Raw genomic sequence first — 16,064 nt, 5'->3', positions numbered from 1 at the left:
GAACTTTGTTCCAAATCCTTTTAGCAGCTTGGCTGCTTTGACTGTGAACTATTTGAGGGCTGGCAAACTGCTGGGCCACTGTTTGGAAGTTTCATTTTCTGATAACTTGATGATAAGTCATATTTATAGTGGTCCCTGCCTTCTGTTATGAGCTGCAGTGCACAGGCATCCGTCCATCCATTACTGAAGCCACAGACTAAACTGAGGCGTGGTGAGAATTTTTTCTTAAGGGCTTGTCAGGCTAAGGTATTATTTCATACATATTTGCCATAACATTTATTATTCCTGTAGGGAAAAGACTTTCAGCCACATTTTCTGTAACATCATTTTTGAGATCTTTCTTTATGGTTAATTTGGGGGAGGGTTCTGGGCAGGATTCTTCATACTTCTTTAATTACTGGGAATACAGTCTGTAATTGTCCTACCTGAGAAAGTTTTTAAGACCCTTTGTGGGTAATGATAATTAATATGTTAACATAAAGAAGGGAAGTATTCAGAGAAGATGCAAGGAGTTTAGTAGGATGACATTATTTTTTTCGGGATTCCTTTTCCTTCTGTGAAAATGTATTGCTAGCCTAAGCTGATTCCACAGGATTAAATATTTTAATGTAATTGGTCCCATAGAGCAGCACAACTTATCATTATTTTTTCCTCAATATTGTGAATGAGTCTCATGGCTGTGACCCCATAGATGTTTCTTAGTAACAGTCAATAGTTGGTGAGTTTATCTTAATTATGCTTTTGGTCCATTTCATTTATGAAGTTTGGTAGTTGGGTCGAGCACATTAATAATAAACTCAGATTCATCAATACTGTTTCCACATCACATTACGGAAATAAATCAAAGCACTTACCTTTGCATCCTTTAACCAAGAGCAAGCTTGTATTAAATCCGCTACTTGACTCTTCCTGTCTTACCTTCTGATTTCCCTTCTGTTGTAGGATCTGATTCTCTGTCTCTGTCTCCATCTCTTCCTCTGCACATCACTTTCTCTGTCTCCCTGTGTCTGTGTCTCTGTCTCTCTTTGTCCATCTCTCTCTCTCTCTCTCTCTCTCTCTCTCTCTCTCTCTCTCTCTCTCTCCCTCCCTCCCTCCCTCCCTCCCTCTCTCTGCCCCTAACAAAGATCTTTGCTCTGTACTTATTGAAAAGCACAGAATGCAACACACTGGAAAATAATTAGTGATATTAGACAGAAATCCTTAACAGAGTTTTACTAGGGATTAAAAATTTTTCAGCTTACTCAAATAATAAACAGTACTATGAATATCTTTTTTATTCAAACAATATCTGCATGTTATTTTCAACTATTCTCGATACTTATTTTATAAAATTTATTGAAACCTATATTTTGTGTTTCAGCAAATGGTTATCATAATACACATAGAAACACACACGAATTACTCTTCAGTCAGAGGGATGGAAGAGCACACAAAATGTTAGAAGTACACATTATCTCATTTTGTAAAAGTTGAATACAAGGGAAATCCTAGACAATTAGTGTTGGGTGTTACAATATTCTGTTAAAGGCAGTTTAAACAACCAGTATGAGTGTATAATAATGATTTCACTCTGAAGAATTTCAAAGTGTATTGTTCATTCTGGCTGTGTGGTCCAGCAAAAGTTTCAGTCTCTTAGAGTGTAAGAGATGTTTATATCATAATGTATTACCACAAAAGTATAATTCCTATAAGCTGGTTAAAAGTACTATTAAAACATTTTTCATAGAACTCATTTATTGACACAACATATGTACATGTGATTGTCAGTCGTTCTGAAATTATGCATTACGCAGTATTCCTTAATATATTTGCTGCCTTCCCAGTCTCAGTCCTCTGTCCTACACTCTAAAGTTTTTATAGAAGGTGGACCTACACTGATACAGCATCTTCTCTCACATTCCACTGGGTAGCTGGCAGTGACAATTCTATAGATCATGGAATTTTGGATAAATATGTGAATAACATCCAACATGGAAAATGTGAATATTTGGTAATCTCAAGGGTTTGATTCAATAAGAATACTTGTTATCTCAAAACAATAACATTTCATGCTCCTCTAGCAGGCATTCCCCCATGACAAATATCAATATCATGTGCTTACTAGGCATGCAACCATGTGGGGAATACATTGTGTCAGGCATGAAACCAATAGGGAAATTCTATGTTAAAGTTTATGCAAACCTATATTGAGTGTTGAAAACTATTTCAAATACCAGTGATTTCATAAAACATCCTCCTGTCTTCCTCCTACTGGAAAGCAGGGATTTATTAGGAGGCAGGAGAATCTTCCACTTCAGGCTTCTGCATTGAATGGGACTCTCCGATGAACTGGGGAGGCATCTGTCAAGTGAGTGTAATACTTTGATTCAAGGACATGTCTGATATCTGTGGGGTGAGCCATCTTAAAGTACCCAGCACCTCATACTGCATGTGGGAGAGATCTCCAGAAAGAGTTCTGAATGTATGAAAGATCAAGAAGTGAATCTCTGAAGCTGAGATATGCTGTGGAAAATTTTCTTTCAAATCACAGATTCTACTTTACTTTCTTCTCAGAAGAAGTAAAAGATTCCTTTCACTCTGAGTTCAAGCCTATGAGAGCTAATACTGCATAGTTATCATTCAGGGGTGCTATGTAAATCACAGTACTCCCTAAAAATATATTTTGAAATACTTTGTACTGGGGATTCAAGGAAGAACATAAATTTCATTTTCTTGTTTGTCTTAAGCAATAACATTATTTTTGGTATAAAAATATCCATTTCAAATTTTCATTTGGTAAAATCTGAATATCAGTAGCATTATTTCATATTAAATAGCATATTTTATGTATCATAGAGTAAATGATATTGAATCACAGATTTCCACTCTGTGTGAGTTTATGAAGACATTTCTAGCAGACCTCATGGAGGACTCAGGAGAACCTGAGCTCTGGAATCTTTGTTTGTAAATATAGAGGTCTCAAAACTCAAATATTATTCCATTCTCACGATGGTGAAATGCATTCTTGGTAGAGGGAAGTGCACAGGTCTCTGCTCATAGGGGACTGAGCAACTGGGACAGACACAAATGTGCTTTTTTTTTCTATTTCAGCTTCCCAAAGTCAGGATTCCTGTCTGTCACCCATGGGTCCTTGATTAGTTTTCAGTGTGGTGACTGTCAAGGCATTTGGACATGGCCTGCTAAACTCATCACAGGGACCGTCTTCACCTGAGCTGTCTCTGACTGTTCTACTACAAGCTGATACTTACTGGTACTGGATTTTCCAAGACTCAGAAAACAGAATACACTGTGGGGAAATGAAATTATTGTGGAGTCAGAAAACAAAACTCCTCCCTGTTCAGCCTCATCTCCACTTCCAGGAGACCTTATCCTATGTTAGCTAGAACCCTTTCCTTAAAAGATACAAGATCTGACAGTGTTAGTTAGTTAGTTAATTCCTCAAATCTATGCCACTCTCCTGGGAATCCTGAAGAAACAGAAATGATACAATTTGAAGGCCCTCTCAAGTCACCCTGAAGACAGTTTATCTCATAAAAGAAAGAATTGCTTGATTAAAAACTCAGACCTAATCATCTTTTCTCATGGGAGGCAGGTTTCATGGCTCTTCATTCTGAGTCTCATCCCAAATCAGTATAGAGTGACGTGTCCTGGGGAAGAGGCAGGAATGGAGGGATGGGAGGACATGAAAGCGGGGCCCTAGAATGCAGTGTCTAGATTTCTGTCTGTCTTTGGGTATGCACAGGCATGGTTCCTGTATTACAGGAGGGCTACATGAAACACAGCCCACAGCAGATAAACTATAAATACAAACGCAAAAGTTCAAAAATTTAAAACATTATTTACACAGAAATACAGTCTGTAGAATTTGTGCAGCTTTATTTGTCAACACTGGGAATCACACACCTGTTGTTTTCCATGAATCAGCACCAAGCTTCATCTATGAAACCAATTTCTTCAGTTTAATATCTGGATTCAACATTCATAAGCTTTGTTACTCTGTCTAAAATTATCAACATTGGATTATGATGTTCTCTGTGGAGCACATAAGGTATGGGGTGACTATGTTAAAAAAATGATAAGATGGGACTTTGAATTATATCACAAATGCATAATTGATAATTCTTTAATTTTTTTGCTATTACTTAGTTTTGTCTCCTTCATCTACTCTAGGCATTCACATATCTAATCCACCCAATGCAGAGTTCATAATAGAACAGCAGGAAATACATACAAGGCCTCCCTGTGCTCTTGAAAACCAGCCCATCCCTGAGCCTGCAGCTCCTGCAGTGGAGCCCAGCACTGGATTCCCAAGTCTTCTCATTCAGTGATGAACACTGCACCCAGGCCTCCCACGATAGCATCAGGTCTGAGCTGAGATTACCTTGCTGATTTCTAAAAAATTTAATTAAAATGGCCTTTTTTCTGAATTTTTTTTACCCGAGTAATGTACCCATCAATATCCACACTTGTATCCATCCCTCACTCCATCTCAAGTTCATTACTTCTTCACATTTAACTAATACTTTTACATGTGTGTATGTTTTTCTCTGTATATGTAACATTTGAGCTCAGTTAATGTCATGTATATGTACCTGTGTTTAGAGCTGACCATTGGGATTGAATAACCTATTAGGGAGCTTGTTCTTGGAGAAAGCAGGTTCTCCCTCTCTCAGCAGTCATTGATTACCTGAAGCTCTTTATTTAAGGGTGGGGAACTGAGAAGTTACCCCTATAATCTGGACATCTAGTTTAAGCAACAGTATTGTCAAGATTTCATGGTTACAGCATCTCTGTCCTGTTTATAAGATACCTTCTCACAGTGACATCCTAGTCCTGTAGATCTTACAATCTTCCTGTCCCTTCTTCCAGGATTTTCACTGAGCCTTAGGTGAAGGGTTTGCATTGAAGATGTAGCAACAGTATTTGGGCATCCCAGGGTCACTTGTTCTCTGCATGTTTACCTGATCTGGATCTCTGTCTCCATCTGCAATTAAAAAAACAAAAGCTTCTTTGAGGAGGGAGTGGAAGCTTTTATATGAGCGTATAAGGATAAGTTTTCTAACACAGTTAGAAAATATATTTGTGTCTTGCAGACAGGTCACCATTGTAGGTCAAAGGGGTCATAGTTGGGTAGCTGTTTACATTTCTCCTTTGGTAGAGTGCACAGTATCTTTTGTTAGAGCAACAAAACAATATCTGGTTGTAATTCTGACTGACCACCTAAGATTGGATCCATTCCCAGCAGAGCTCAGTTGGCCAAGAACCTGAAGACCACATGAGAAAAGAAAGAAACAAAGTGCTAAAGAGGCCCACAGAAATCCATAAAGATACCCCCACAATAAACTGTTGGCAATGGTCGAGAGACAGCTGGAACTGACCTACTCTGGTGATGGGATGGCCAAAAACCCTAATAGTTGTGCCAGAAACCCCATCCAAGGACTGAGGAATCTGGATGCAGAGATCCATGGCTAGGCCCCGGGTGGAGTTCCTGGAGTCTAATTAGCGAGAAAGAGGAGGGTTTATATGAGCGAGAATTGTTGAAACCAAGGTTGGATAAAGCACAGGGACAAATAGACAAACAAATGGAAACACATGAACTATGAACCAAAGGCTGAGGGGCCCCCAACTGGAGCAGGCCCTCTGAATAGGTGAGACAGCTGATTGACTTGATCTGTTTGGGAGGCATCTAGGCAGTGGTACCAGGTCCTGTGCTCACTGCATGAGTTAGCTGTTTGAAACCTGGGACTTAAACAGGGATGCTTGGCTTAATCTGGGAGGAGGGGACTGGATCTGCCTGGACTGAGTCTACCAGGTGGATCTCAGTCCTCGGGGGAGGCTTTGCCCTGGAGGAGGAGGGAATGGGGAGTGGGCTTGGGGGAAGGGGCGGGGGGCAGGAGGGGGGAGAAAAAGGGAATCCGTGGCTGATATGTAGAACTGAATGGTATTGTAAATTAAATAATAGGAAAAAACCACAATAATAATAAAAAAGAACCCGAGACTAGGTAGACTATGGGAAAACCAAACACTATTGTTCTGCTAAAGGAGGAATGGGGATGGAAGATTCTCTAATGCCAGGCTGTCTGGTAACACTTCGTTGCTAGAATCTTGAAAAGGGGGAGGCCTATTGCGTAAGAAATAGCAATGACTACTCAGCATTGGAGAGAAGCACGGCCACTTACGATGTAGGAAAGAGCAAAGACAACAAGATGTGAAGGGGAGGGATGTCACAGGAAGAGAGCAGGCTGTAGGGAAGAAGGGGCTGCACTTCCTAGTGGAGCAGGGAGGGGGAAGTCTCTAAAGGGCCATGCGGTACTTTTCTGTAAGAGCAGACCTAGCTCCTGGGGAGAGAAAGACAACTCCTTGAGGATCTGGAGAGCAGAAGAATGGGGCAGGGAAAGAAATGAGCCTACCTGGTGTCTTAGGGAAGTCACAGAAGAGCTGGGAGTTCCTTTGGGATGGGCAGGCGAAGGCCTGCATGTTGGATGGGGTAGGTCAGTCCTGGAGGTTCTAAATGGTAAACACGGGTCTTCAGTGTGTTTTAATTATTGACTAAAGAATAAACTCAGATAGTAGTTATATCTCTATTATAGTTCTTTTATTTTTCGAGAATCACTTTTTATTCTTTTTGCCTGCTGTACTGAGCTGTTACCGCTTCATCCACATTTTGTAATTTAGTTTTAGGTATGAATTCACTATAGACATAACCTTATATAACATTGCTTAAATTGTCATATTTTAGTTTTTCTTCTTCTAATTTTCTATTAATTTATTGTATAAGTTCTGCTAAGACATCAGAGGAGTTTACATGTACAAAGAATAATAAAGGTATGGCTTCCCATGGGGAATTAGCAAAGCCTGGTACATTGAGTTGAAGCAGGTCCAAACCCCTCTCCTGCATCAAGGCTGTGCAAGTTGGGACTATGGGCTCCAAAAAGCCCGCACATGCACCAGGGATAGATCCTATTCCCATTGCCAGGGAGGCCCTTAAACAGACCAATCTACACAACTGTCTTGCTTATGGAGAGGGTTGAAAGCAGAGAATGTCTCCCACAGCTTGGCCTGGTGCTTGGTTGTAGATCTTTGCATCTGCTTCCATCAGTTACTGGATGAAGGCTCTATGATGATAGGGTATTCACGGATTGTCAGGGTAGGCCAGTTCAGGTCCCCTCATTATTATTGCTAGTAGTCTAGTCTGGGGTCATCCTTGTGGGTTCCTGGGAATTTCCCTAGGACCAGGTTTCTCCCTTACCCCATAATGTCTCTCTATCAAGGTATCTCTTTCTAAAAAAAGAAAGAAAGGAGAGAAGGTTAGCACTCCCCTTGACAAGGATGGCAGAGGCCCTTGGGCCTAACAATACACATATGGCTAAGACATTACCACCCACTTCATTCCTTCTTTTGACTTCCTTCCTTCCTTCCTTCCTTCCTTCCTTCCTTCCTTCCTTCCTTCCTTCCTTCCTTCCTTCCTTCCTTCCGTCCTTCTCTTTTCCTTTTTCAGACACAACTCATGTAGCCCAATCAGAATTCAAACCTATGATTCTTCTGCTCCCATCTCTTGCCTGTCATTCAGTGCTGAGGATGAACATATGAACACTTCCGGCATGAAAAACAGTACTCTTATCAATTGAGCTGTGTCCCATTAGTGACAATGAAAAGGACAATAAGTGATACTTTGATGCTATAAATTGATTTTGGCCTTTATTGCATCTCCTCTAAGGCTCTTACCCCTGACTTCATGATATAGCAGGAAGACATGCAAATAAGGTTCACCTCTGCTCATGAAAACCAGCCCTGACCCTACAGCTCTGTCAGAGGCACCCAGATCTGGATTCACAGGTCCTCTCATTCTGTGACCATTACTGAGCCCAGAACATCTAACATGGAGTTGAGAACATCTAACCAAGTTGAGCTTGGTTTTCCTTGTTACCCTTTTAAAAGGTAACTTATAGATTAAAAAAAAGATACTCATTGTGTGAGTGGACATGAATGAGAGGGACAGTGGACATGTGTGGCAGTTTACTGATGAAAGGATTCTCTGTTTTCAGGTGTCCAGTGTGAGGTGCAGCTGGTGGAGTCTGGGGGAGGCTTGGCACAGCCTGGAAATTTCCTAAAACTCTCTTGTGCAGCCTCTGGATTTACTTTCAGTAGCTATTTCATGAATTGGTTCCACCAGTCTCCAGGGAAGGGGCTGGAGTGGGTTGCTGAAACTAGAAACAAAGCTAATAATTGTGCTTTGGAATCAAGAGATGATTCCAAAAGCAGCGTCTACCTGCAAATGAGCAGGTTAAGAGCCAAAGACACCGCCATTTATTACTGTGCAAGACACAGTGAACGATCTTCAGTGAGAACCCAGACACAAACCTCCCTGTTGGAGTGCTAAGGACCAACAGGGGGTGCACAGCACACATGGAACCAGGGACATTGTGGGAACAGGTGCAGACATAATAGAGTGCTGGTTTCTTGGAACTCAGTTGTCACTCCAACTAATGATTTCTCAGGATGCTCTGTACATTTATGTTCTGTGAAACTGTGAAAACAGGGTTCTGTTTGCCATAATATAAAATATATATACCACTGTCTAACATGAACTGAGTGCCTTAAATCACCACTGAGGTTAGAAATGACTCCACTGAGGTTGCCGGGATCAAATGTTTAGGAAGGTTCACAGTATCAGTGATGTTTCTCCCTCATGAGATTTAGGGCAAAGCCTCAGTGGTATTCCAATTAGGACATTGTTTGGGATTAGAGGATCCACGGAGAGGTGAGGCTACACTCAGTGACTCGTGCACCCTAACGGTCTCACATCCCTCTGTTTTCCCTGAGAACTGTGCATTTGTACTTTTACTGGACTCAGTTACTTAGTCTTTAAATTTCATCATCAAAACTCCAGTTATGTTTTGTTCATCTAGAGAAACTTCTTACCTTTGTTCTAACACAGAGCACAATAAGATAAAAAATCTCCTAATTCATTTTTAACAATTGCATGTGTGAATACCAAGAATCCCCATCTCCTCCCAGACCTGACCCACTTGCCTTACACCCAGATGAGCCCCAGACTGCAGCTCTGTGGGGACTTGGGGAAGGCTATTAGGAAATAGGTGGTAGCAGTTTCCCGGATTCCTTGTCTGTCTCTTCATAGAGTCTTGGAAAATGGAAAAGATGTGATTAATGTGGGTATAAAACTGAACAATCAAAATATTCTGTGGATGAAGTAATCACCATGTTCAGTTTCATCATTTTGTGACACATTTTTTTTTTTGCTCACAGGAAAGCATTTTCCTCTTCTCAAGACCACATAACAGCATTTTCATAAATTCTCTGTGTCCATTCTTTCTTCACAAACACTCTGAAGATTTCCTTCCTAATTATTTTTATTGTATCTTTGATCATTTTATACATCTATAACTTATTCTGATGATATTCATAAGCAATACCTCTCTTTAACTGATTAGTTCCCACACCCCACAAAGCGTTCTCAACTTCAGAATGAGGGGCATTTCTTATTTTTGGCCCTTAGAACAAACCTGCAGTGTTTGCACTTGGTGATATAGACATTTCATTGACTTGTGTTACTGTCTCTTATACATAGCCTGCTAGTTGATTGGGAGAATTTATGGTAATGCTGCATTTTATTTGTTGAATGGTGCATACCAGTTTGACTATTCTCATCTACACACAAACTAACAAAATGTCCAATCTGTGCATAGTCATCAACACTTGTTATCTCCTGTTTCTGAAACGTTATCCTCACATGTATAATGGACATCCCATTCAATAATGATTCAAAAAATGGAAGTTGTTTGCATATCTATGAATATACACAATTACAAAAATTTCTTATCTACTATGTTTAAAGTTTTAATTTTTCTTTTCTTGTGACTGAGTTACCCGCATATTTGTTTATAGTCTCATAATGATATTTGTGCTGGGTAAATATTTTCAGATTTCCAATAGTAATTGTTCAGCTCTGAAAACATGTACATGCAACAGTGAAATAACTGAGTAGGTTGTATGCATATATTTATGCATAAGTGTGTGTGTGTGTGTGTGTGTGTGTGTGTGTGTGTGTGTGTAATAGTTAATACAGAGGAGGCCAGCAGTTTGAGAGTGAGAGGTTAGGTGACATGTTGTTTGTTCATTTTTCCTTTCTAGATTTCTTTTAATACAGCTAATATTGATTTATAGAAATATAGCTATGGTCTATCTTACCATCATTATTAGTGTTTATTGGTTCTAATTTCATGGAATCTTTGTTTTCAGGTTATAAATTCATGTCATCTGAAGGGGTAAATTGGTTTCAGTTTTCTAATTTGGATGACTTTTACTTCCTTTGTGACTAATGCTCTGACTAGTATCAAGGACCATCTGGAGTAAATTGGTTTGAAGGAGGACAATTACGTTGTGCCAGATTGAAGAAATATAGTTATGCCTTTTCCTTAGGTTGTTGTTTTGTAGCTTGTGGTCATTTTATTTTAAGTTATTAATGTGTTTGAGTGTGTATGGTATGTGTATGTGTGTCTGTGTCCACGTGAGGGTGGGCAAAAATGTACCACAGAGCACATGTTGTAGTCAGAAGACTTTCAACCTTCTTTGAGGTAGGGTCACATGTTGTAGCTGACCCATGAGCTTCTGGGTATTTGCTTTTCACCTCCTATTTTCTATAGAAGCACCCAGGCTACAGATACACACCACCTAGATTTACACTCTATCTTTACACAGGACCTAGCAATCTAAATTCAGGACCTTACACTTACATAGGAAGCAATTTTATCCCCTGAGGAAATTTTCCTGCCTCAGTTTAAGTTGCTATATTTTCTTCTATTCTAATTTATGAGTATTATTAAATTCTTTCAATTGTGTATATTGTAATCATTATAAAATGGCATCAACTTTTATTTTGTGTATATTACTGTATCACATTTATTGACATCCATGTTTAATCATCTCTACAACTTTGGGATTACTCTGTTGACTGTTGTGAATTATATGATTGAAGGGACAATATATGGAATTTCTTAGGATGTTTTAGAGGATTTTGCATTCAAATTCATAAATTATGATGCTATAGTTTTCTTCTCATATAGTCATATATCTTCCTTACAAATCAGCGAATTTCTTATGCTTTCATACACGTATAACTTACTTTGGTCACATATTTTCTTTCATAACCTTTGAAATCTCCCTTTCCTTGCCATTTTCCCTGTTGGTATTCCTAATAGACTCCACTTAAATGCCATATTCTAGTTCTTGCTTAGTTTGATGCCTGTGATGATACTGCAGTATTGTCTTTTAGAAGCTGGGTTATTTTCCTTAATATGTAGATAACCAATTAAATACTTTTGTAGAACCGTAAAGATTTTAATCTGCTTTTGGTATAAAAATTTGATCATGCATATTGATCACATTTTCTTTCACCATCCATCAGTTACTGATAGCATGCTAGGCTTTACAACTAATACATAGTGAGCAGAGGTGTGATGAGTTTGTGTATATGGGGTTTCTATTATGAGCCATGTTTGATGCCTATGGATGTATTTGTCATAGTTTAGCTGAAAAATATTATAATATATGTTTCACTTTCATTAGCATATGTTAATCAAGCATAGTTTGAGGCTTAATTGTGACATTTCCAGTATTGTGTATTTACTATACTTTGAAATCATGAGTGCTTCTATATCATCCTTTCTTATCTGTTATCTCTTATCTGTTTTTCTTCCCCTAACACATCCAAATAGTTTCATGTGTACATCTATGTCTTCTTTTTCAAAAAGTATGCCATACAAGAAAAAATTCATGATACCTATTGTGACACTGTCTTACATCAAAAAACTTGATGATCTATAATTCTTTCAATTTTTCCATGAATACCATGATTTCCTCATGTTTATTGCTTAAAAATGTCATCTACATATGAAATAGTATATTGTGTGTATATTATTAACCATTAGTGTTGGATTTTTATTCCTCTAAAATTTTTCTGATAGAAGCAATAGGAGACCTTGAATTTTCTCAGACTCAGAGTATCTGGGGCTTCAGCTCATCACAAGGAAGGAGGAAGCAGCTCACATCCAGGTTGTGAAATGCACTGCAAGGTAAGTGTCATGCACACTGAATTTAATACTTTTATATTTTCTTAACATTTCAAACTTACTGTAAACTGCAGTAATTATACATGATTATGGACTGTTTATGACTGGGCAAGAGGAAGGAAAGCAGAGAGGAGGCATAACAAATGATCCAAAGGAAGCATTCTGGTGAAGGCAGTGTCAATGCCTTCTTAGATGCTAAGGGTTGAAAAAGATGCCAAGTCTTTTGAGTACTGTGGAGCACACACTGAAAAGACAGCCTGTGCAGCAGGTGCAGAGGGAAGGTGAAGTCTGGTTTCCTGTGTGTGGAAATCTCTTCTTGTAATATTCATTGTACAATTATCTCTAGAGTTATATTTTTATTATATGTAGAGGATCACCACAACAGAAATCCTAGGCTTACCTCAATGTTGCTATAAGGAGAAGGATTGTCTTTGACTTCAGATTATTGTGCACCCCCTCTGATTTTTGAGATCATAGGAATACACCATCACAGGGGATATTTCTGCTGTGAGAAAATGATTCCAGAGTTTTATACTTGCCTACTGAGCTATATCCCAAGCAGTTTGTATTATAGCTATGCCTATCTTATAAAATAAACAAACTAAAGTTTAGTTTCCATTATAATTTTTAAAATATTTTTATTTCTAAAGTTTATATTATAATTTCATCATTTTCTCCTAAAAACCCTCCTTCATAGACCCCTTCTCTGCTTAAAATTCATTGTCTCTTTTACTTTAATTTAATTTATGTTGCAAACAAATTTTTTCTTAATGAGTGGAGATAGCATCAACTAGCTCTGTGGAAAAGGATAAATATTTAGAATGAAGTAATAATGAAGTAATAGATTATGCTATTCAGTAAAGTTGCAGTTTAGACTCTCCTCAGAGAACTATGATTTATGTAACCCTGAGTAGTTGACTACATTTCCAGTACCAGGCATGATTCCCTTTTTTGTTGAGTAGGCTTTAAATCCAAATTGTCATTGCATAACATCTACTAATGTAAGTATACCTAACTTTGTTTCCAATAACTTCATCAGATATCTACTTCACAGGATCTCATGATCTTATTGTTGGATTTAGACTTTTATGAAAGATTACTTTGAATCATTTTATGTTTGCAGACATGTAAGAGAAACACCTTTTCACACAGACTCTCCAAGTGTCCCCTGTGTTCCCATCTCGGTGAATGCACATGGTGCATAGTGCGTATATAAAGTGTGTATCTCTGTCTTTTTTATACTCTAGGCTTTTTGAAAGTTACCAGGTCCATGCCAAATTCTGTCTCCCAGCCAATACCCAGTTCTGCTCTCTGTATACAAGGTCAGCTTACTACCCTAGTGTTCCACTGCATTAGGTGAGAGTTGTGTACCTAGCCACACATCAATGTTTGTGGCCGCATTCTAATCAAAGGCTTTCTAAGAGATCTCTGCCTGGCTGTCTGCTACCTATACACACTGCAGTGAATATGCTTTTCAGCACTCACAGACGTTAGAGCATTTCCTATGTAAGAACCACTATATGAAATTTTATTCTTTGGGCTTGCAGATTTTTATATCCTGTGGAGTAATCTGAGTTGTTTGATAATGGTTTTCTTTGATGTTGTTATCTTTAATTAAAATCAGTATGGATACTAAAATCTCTTTTAGTGTGTGTTTTTATTATGTAAAATACCTTCATTATACTTTATTTTACCCAATTATTTTGACAAACTTCTTCAGTTGGAACCTAGAAGAAAAGTTGTGTATGTGTGTTGCAGAGGGTATAGTCAGAGAAGTGGCCCAAGTCCTTTTGAGAAGTTCAGATATCCTGAATGACTCCCAGACACTAGATAGTTGAATCAAGACAGTAAGCAGTACTCCTCCCTGTTCTCTGCATCTGCTCCTGCCTCCAAGTTCCTTCCCTGCCTGTGTTCCTGTTCTGACTTCACTTAATGATGAACTGTGATGTGGATGTATAAGCCAAATAAATCCTTCTCTTTCCAACTTGCTCTTTGGTCATGGTGTTTCAGTACAGCAATAGTAACCCTAATAATTCCTCTTCTACTTGAACTTGTTAGAGTTATCGAAGTTGCTTCACTGAACTTGTTAGCCAGCTTCCACAAACACAGAGAATAACCCATTTTTTTCTGACAAATTTGTGTTTTAAGATTTTTAATTGATGATGAAAACACTGATGATGCCTATTCTGGCAATGTAACTGTTATGTCACTTTATGTGATACAGTCTACAAACTCCCTGTTCTCATTCTGTAGCTTCCTGTGAGAAATGAATTGCCCAAGAGCAGAACTGAAACCTGGAGTCACCTGGAAGAGCATTATACTGGACATCAGCTGAAAGTACTAAGAAGTCGAGAAATGAGGGAAGAACTCATATTGTGGACAAATGCAGATATCTGTTACAAAGTCTCAGAGGAGCCTTGGTGTGTGCAGAGGTCTGAAAATAAATATCCTCAGGGTTTTTATCTTTATCCCATGTATTCGGTCTGTCAAATGATTGCTACCATGATATTGTCACATGTCTACCTTGGGTGAGCTGTGAGCCAGGACAGCGTGTGAAAAATGAATGAGGTCCTCAAGGGAGGTGGCATGAAATGTTGATGGTCCAGCTGGTTCTCTCAGTTTGTGCTTTTTCTACATTTTACAGCAAGGATGGACCAAGAGGCAGAGGTGGATCCTGTGGAACAAAAACATGGCAGTGTACCAAGTTTTAGAAAAGATGGAAACACATCTCATGGGTGAGAGAAGGGAAGAAAATCAGAAGCAATGTGGGCTTGCTAATCAGAAAGCAAGAACTCAGGAACCCAAGTTTGAAAAGAAGGTTGGTACTGACTTGAGACCTTACAAATACAGGAGCAGAGGAACATAGGTGTAGAGGTTGGACTAAGAAGAGGAGGGGTCATGCCAAGATGTGTTTCCTATGATCCTTGTAATCCTCATGCTTTCTTATTACAGACTCACAGAAGAGGAAGCCAAAGTTTGTGATGATTGTATTGAATTAATCAAAGGGAGTCAATATCCACCCTCCTCATAAGGACAAGGCTGGTTCCCCACATGCAAATGAATCACCTAGCTCTAAGTTAAATCCCCTCCTGGTCTGTGGAAGCTCACATCTCTCTACAGGAGGCAGACCTCCTCCGAGGAAAAGGAGGTGTATCCTAGAAGATGAGAATATCGGCTATTCTGTGCCTGGTGACATCCCTACCTGGTGAGTGTTACCATTTCATACATGTGTCCAAGAGGGGTTGGGACAACCTGTGATTGACAGAATTGACCCTATTGTTTGAAGGATTCCTGTCCCAGATGCAGCTTCAGGAGTCAGGACCTGGCCTGGTGAAGCCCTCACAGTCACTATTCCTCACCTGCTCTGTCACTGGTTTCTCGATCACCAGTGGTTACTACTGGATCTGGATGAGGCAGTCTCCAGGGAAGAACCTAGACTGGATGGGGTACATAACTCACAGTGGGGAAACTGTCTACAACCCATCCCTAAAGAGCTCCATTTCCATTACTAGAGAAACATCCAAAAACCAGTTCTTCCTGCAGCTGAACTCTGTGACCACCGAGGACACAGCCACTTACTATTGTGCAGGAGACACAGTGAGGAGACTTCATCAGGAGCCCTGACACAAACCTCCCTGCAGAGGAGCTCTGGACCAGCAGGGGGAGCTCAGTCCTAACTGAGCACAGGAAGGCTAGAGCAGATAAATAAAACTACCTGGTTTTCTCTGACTTTACTTCTCACTCCCTAAGGGCAGAGAGGTTTCGCTGTCACCTCTCTCTCTCTCTCTCTCTCTCTCTCTCTCTCTCTCTCTGATTCTGAAACACTGTGTTTTGTAAAGTCACAATTGTTTATTTCTCACTCATAGCACCCCTCAAGATGGTCTATATGGTAATATTTCTTGTCCTTTTGGTTGTGTACTTAGTCACAAGCTGAGTGATCAATCTGGTCTTGGGAATATTTATTTTTTTAATTGA

General features: G+C 39.3%; 1 pseudogene and 1 gene segment (V, D, J or C); both read left to right on the top strand.

Moving 5' to 3' along the window:
• Window positions 1–7,285: 7,285 nt before the first annotated feature.
• LOC114686639 lies at window positions 7,286–7,393 on the top strand (annotated as a pseudogene).
• Window positions 7,394–15,202: 7,809 nt separating this feature from the next.
• LOC119089080 lies at window positions 15,203–15,713 on the top strand. The segment is given in 2 exon segments: window positions 15,203–15,294; window positions 15,376–15,713. Coding segments are annotated over 2 exon segments (381 nt in total).
• Window positions 15,714–16,064: the final 351 nt, after the last annotated feature.

Source organism: Peromyscus leucopus, chromosome 14 (assembly GCF_004664715.2).
Source record: "Peromyscus leucopus breed LL Stock chromosome 14, UCI_PerLeu_2.1, whole genome shotgun sequence".
NCBI lineage: Eukaryota > Metazoa > Chordata > Mammalia > Rodentia > Cricetidae > Peromyscus > Peromyscus leucopus.
Note: the sequence above shows the minus strand (reverse complement) of the source record. Positions and strands in the feature narration are given on the sequence as shown.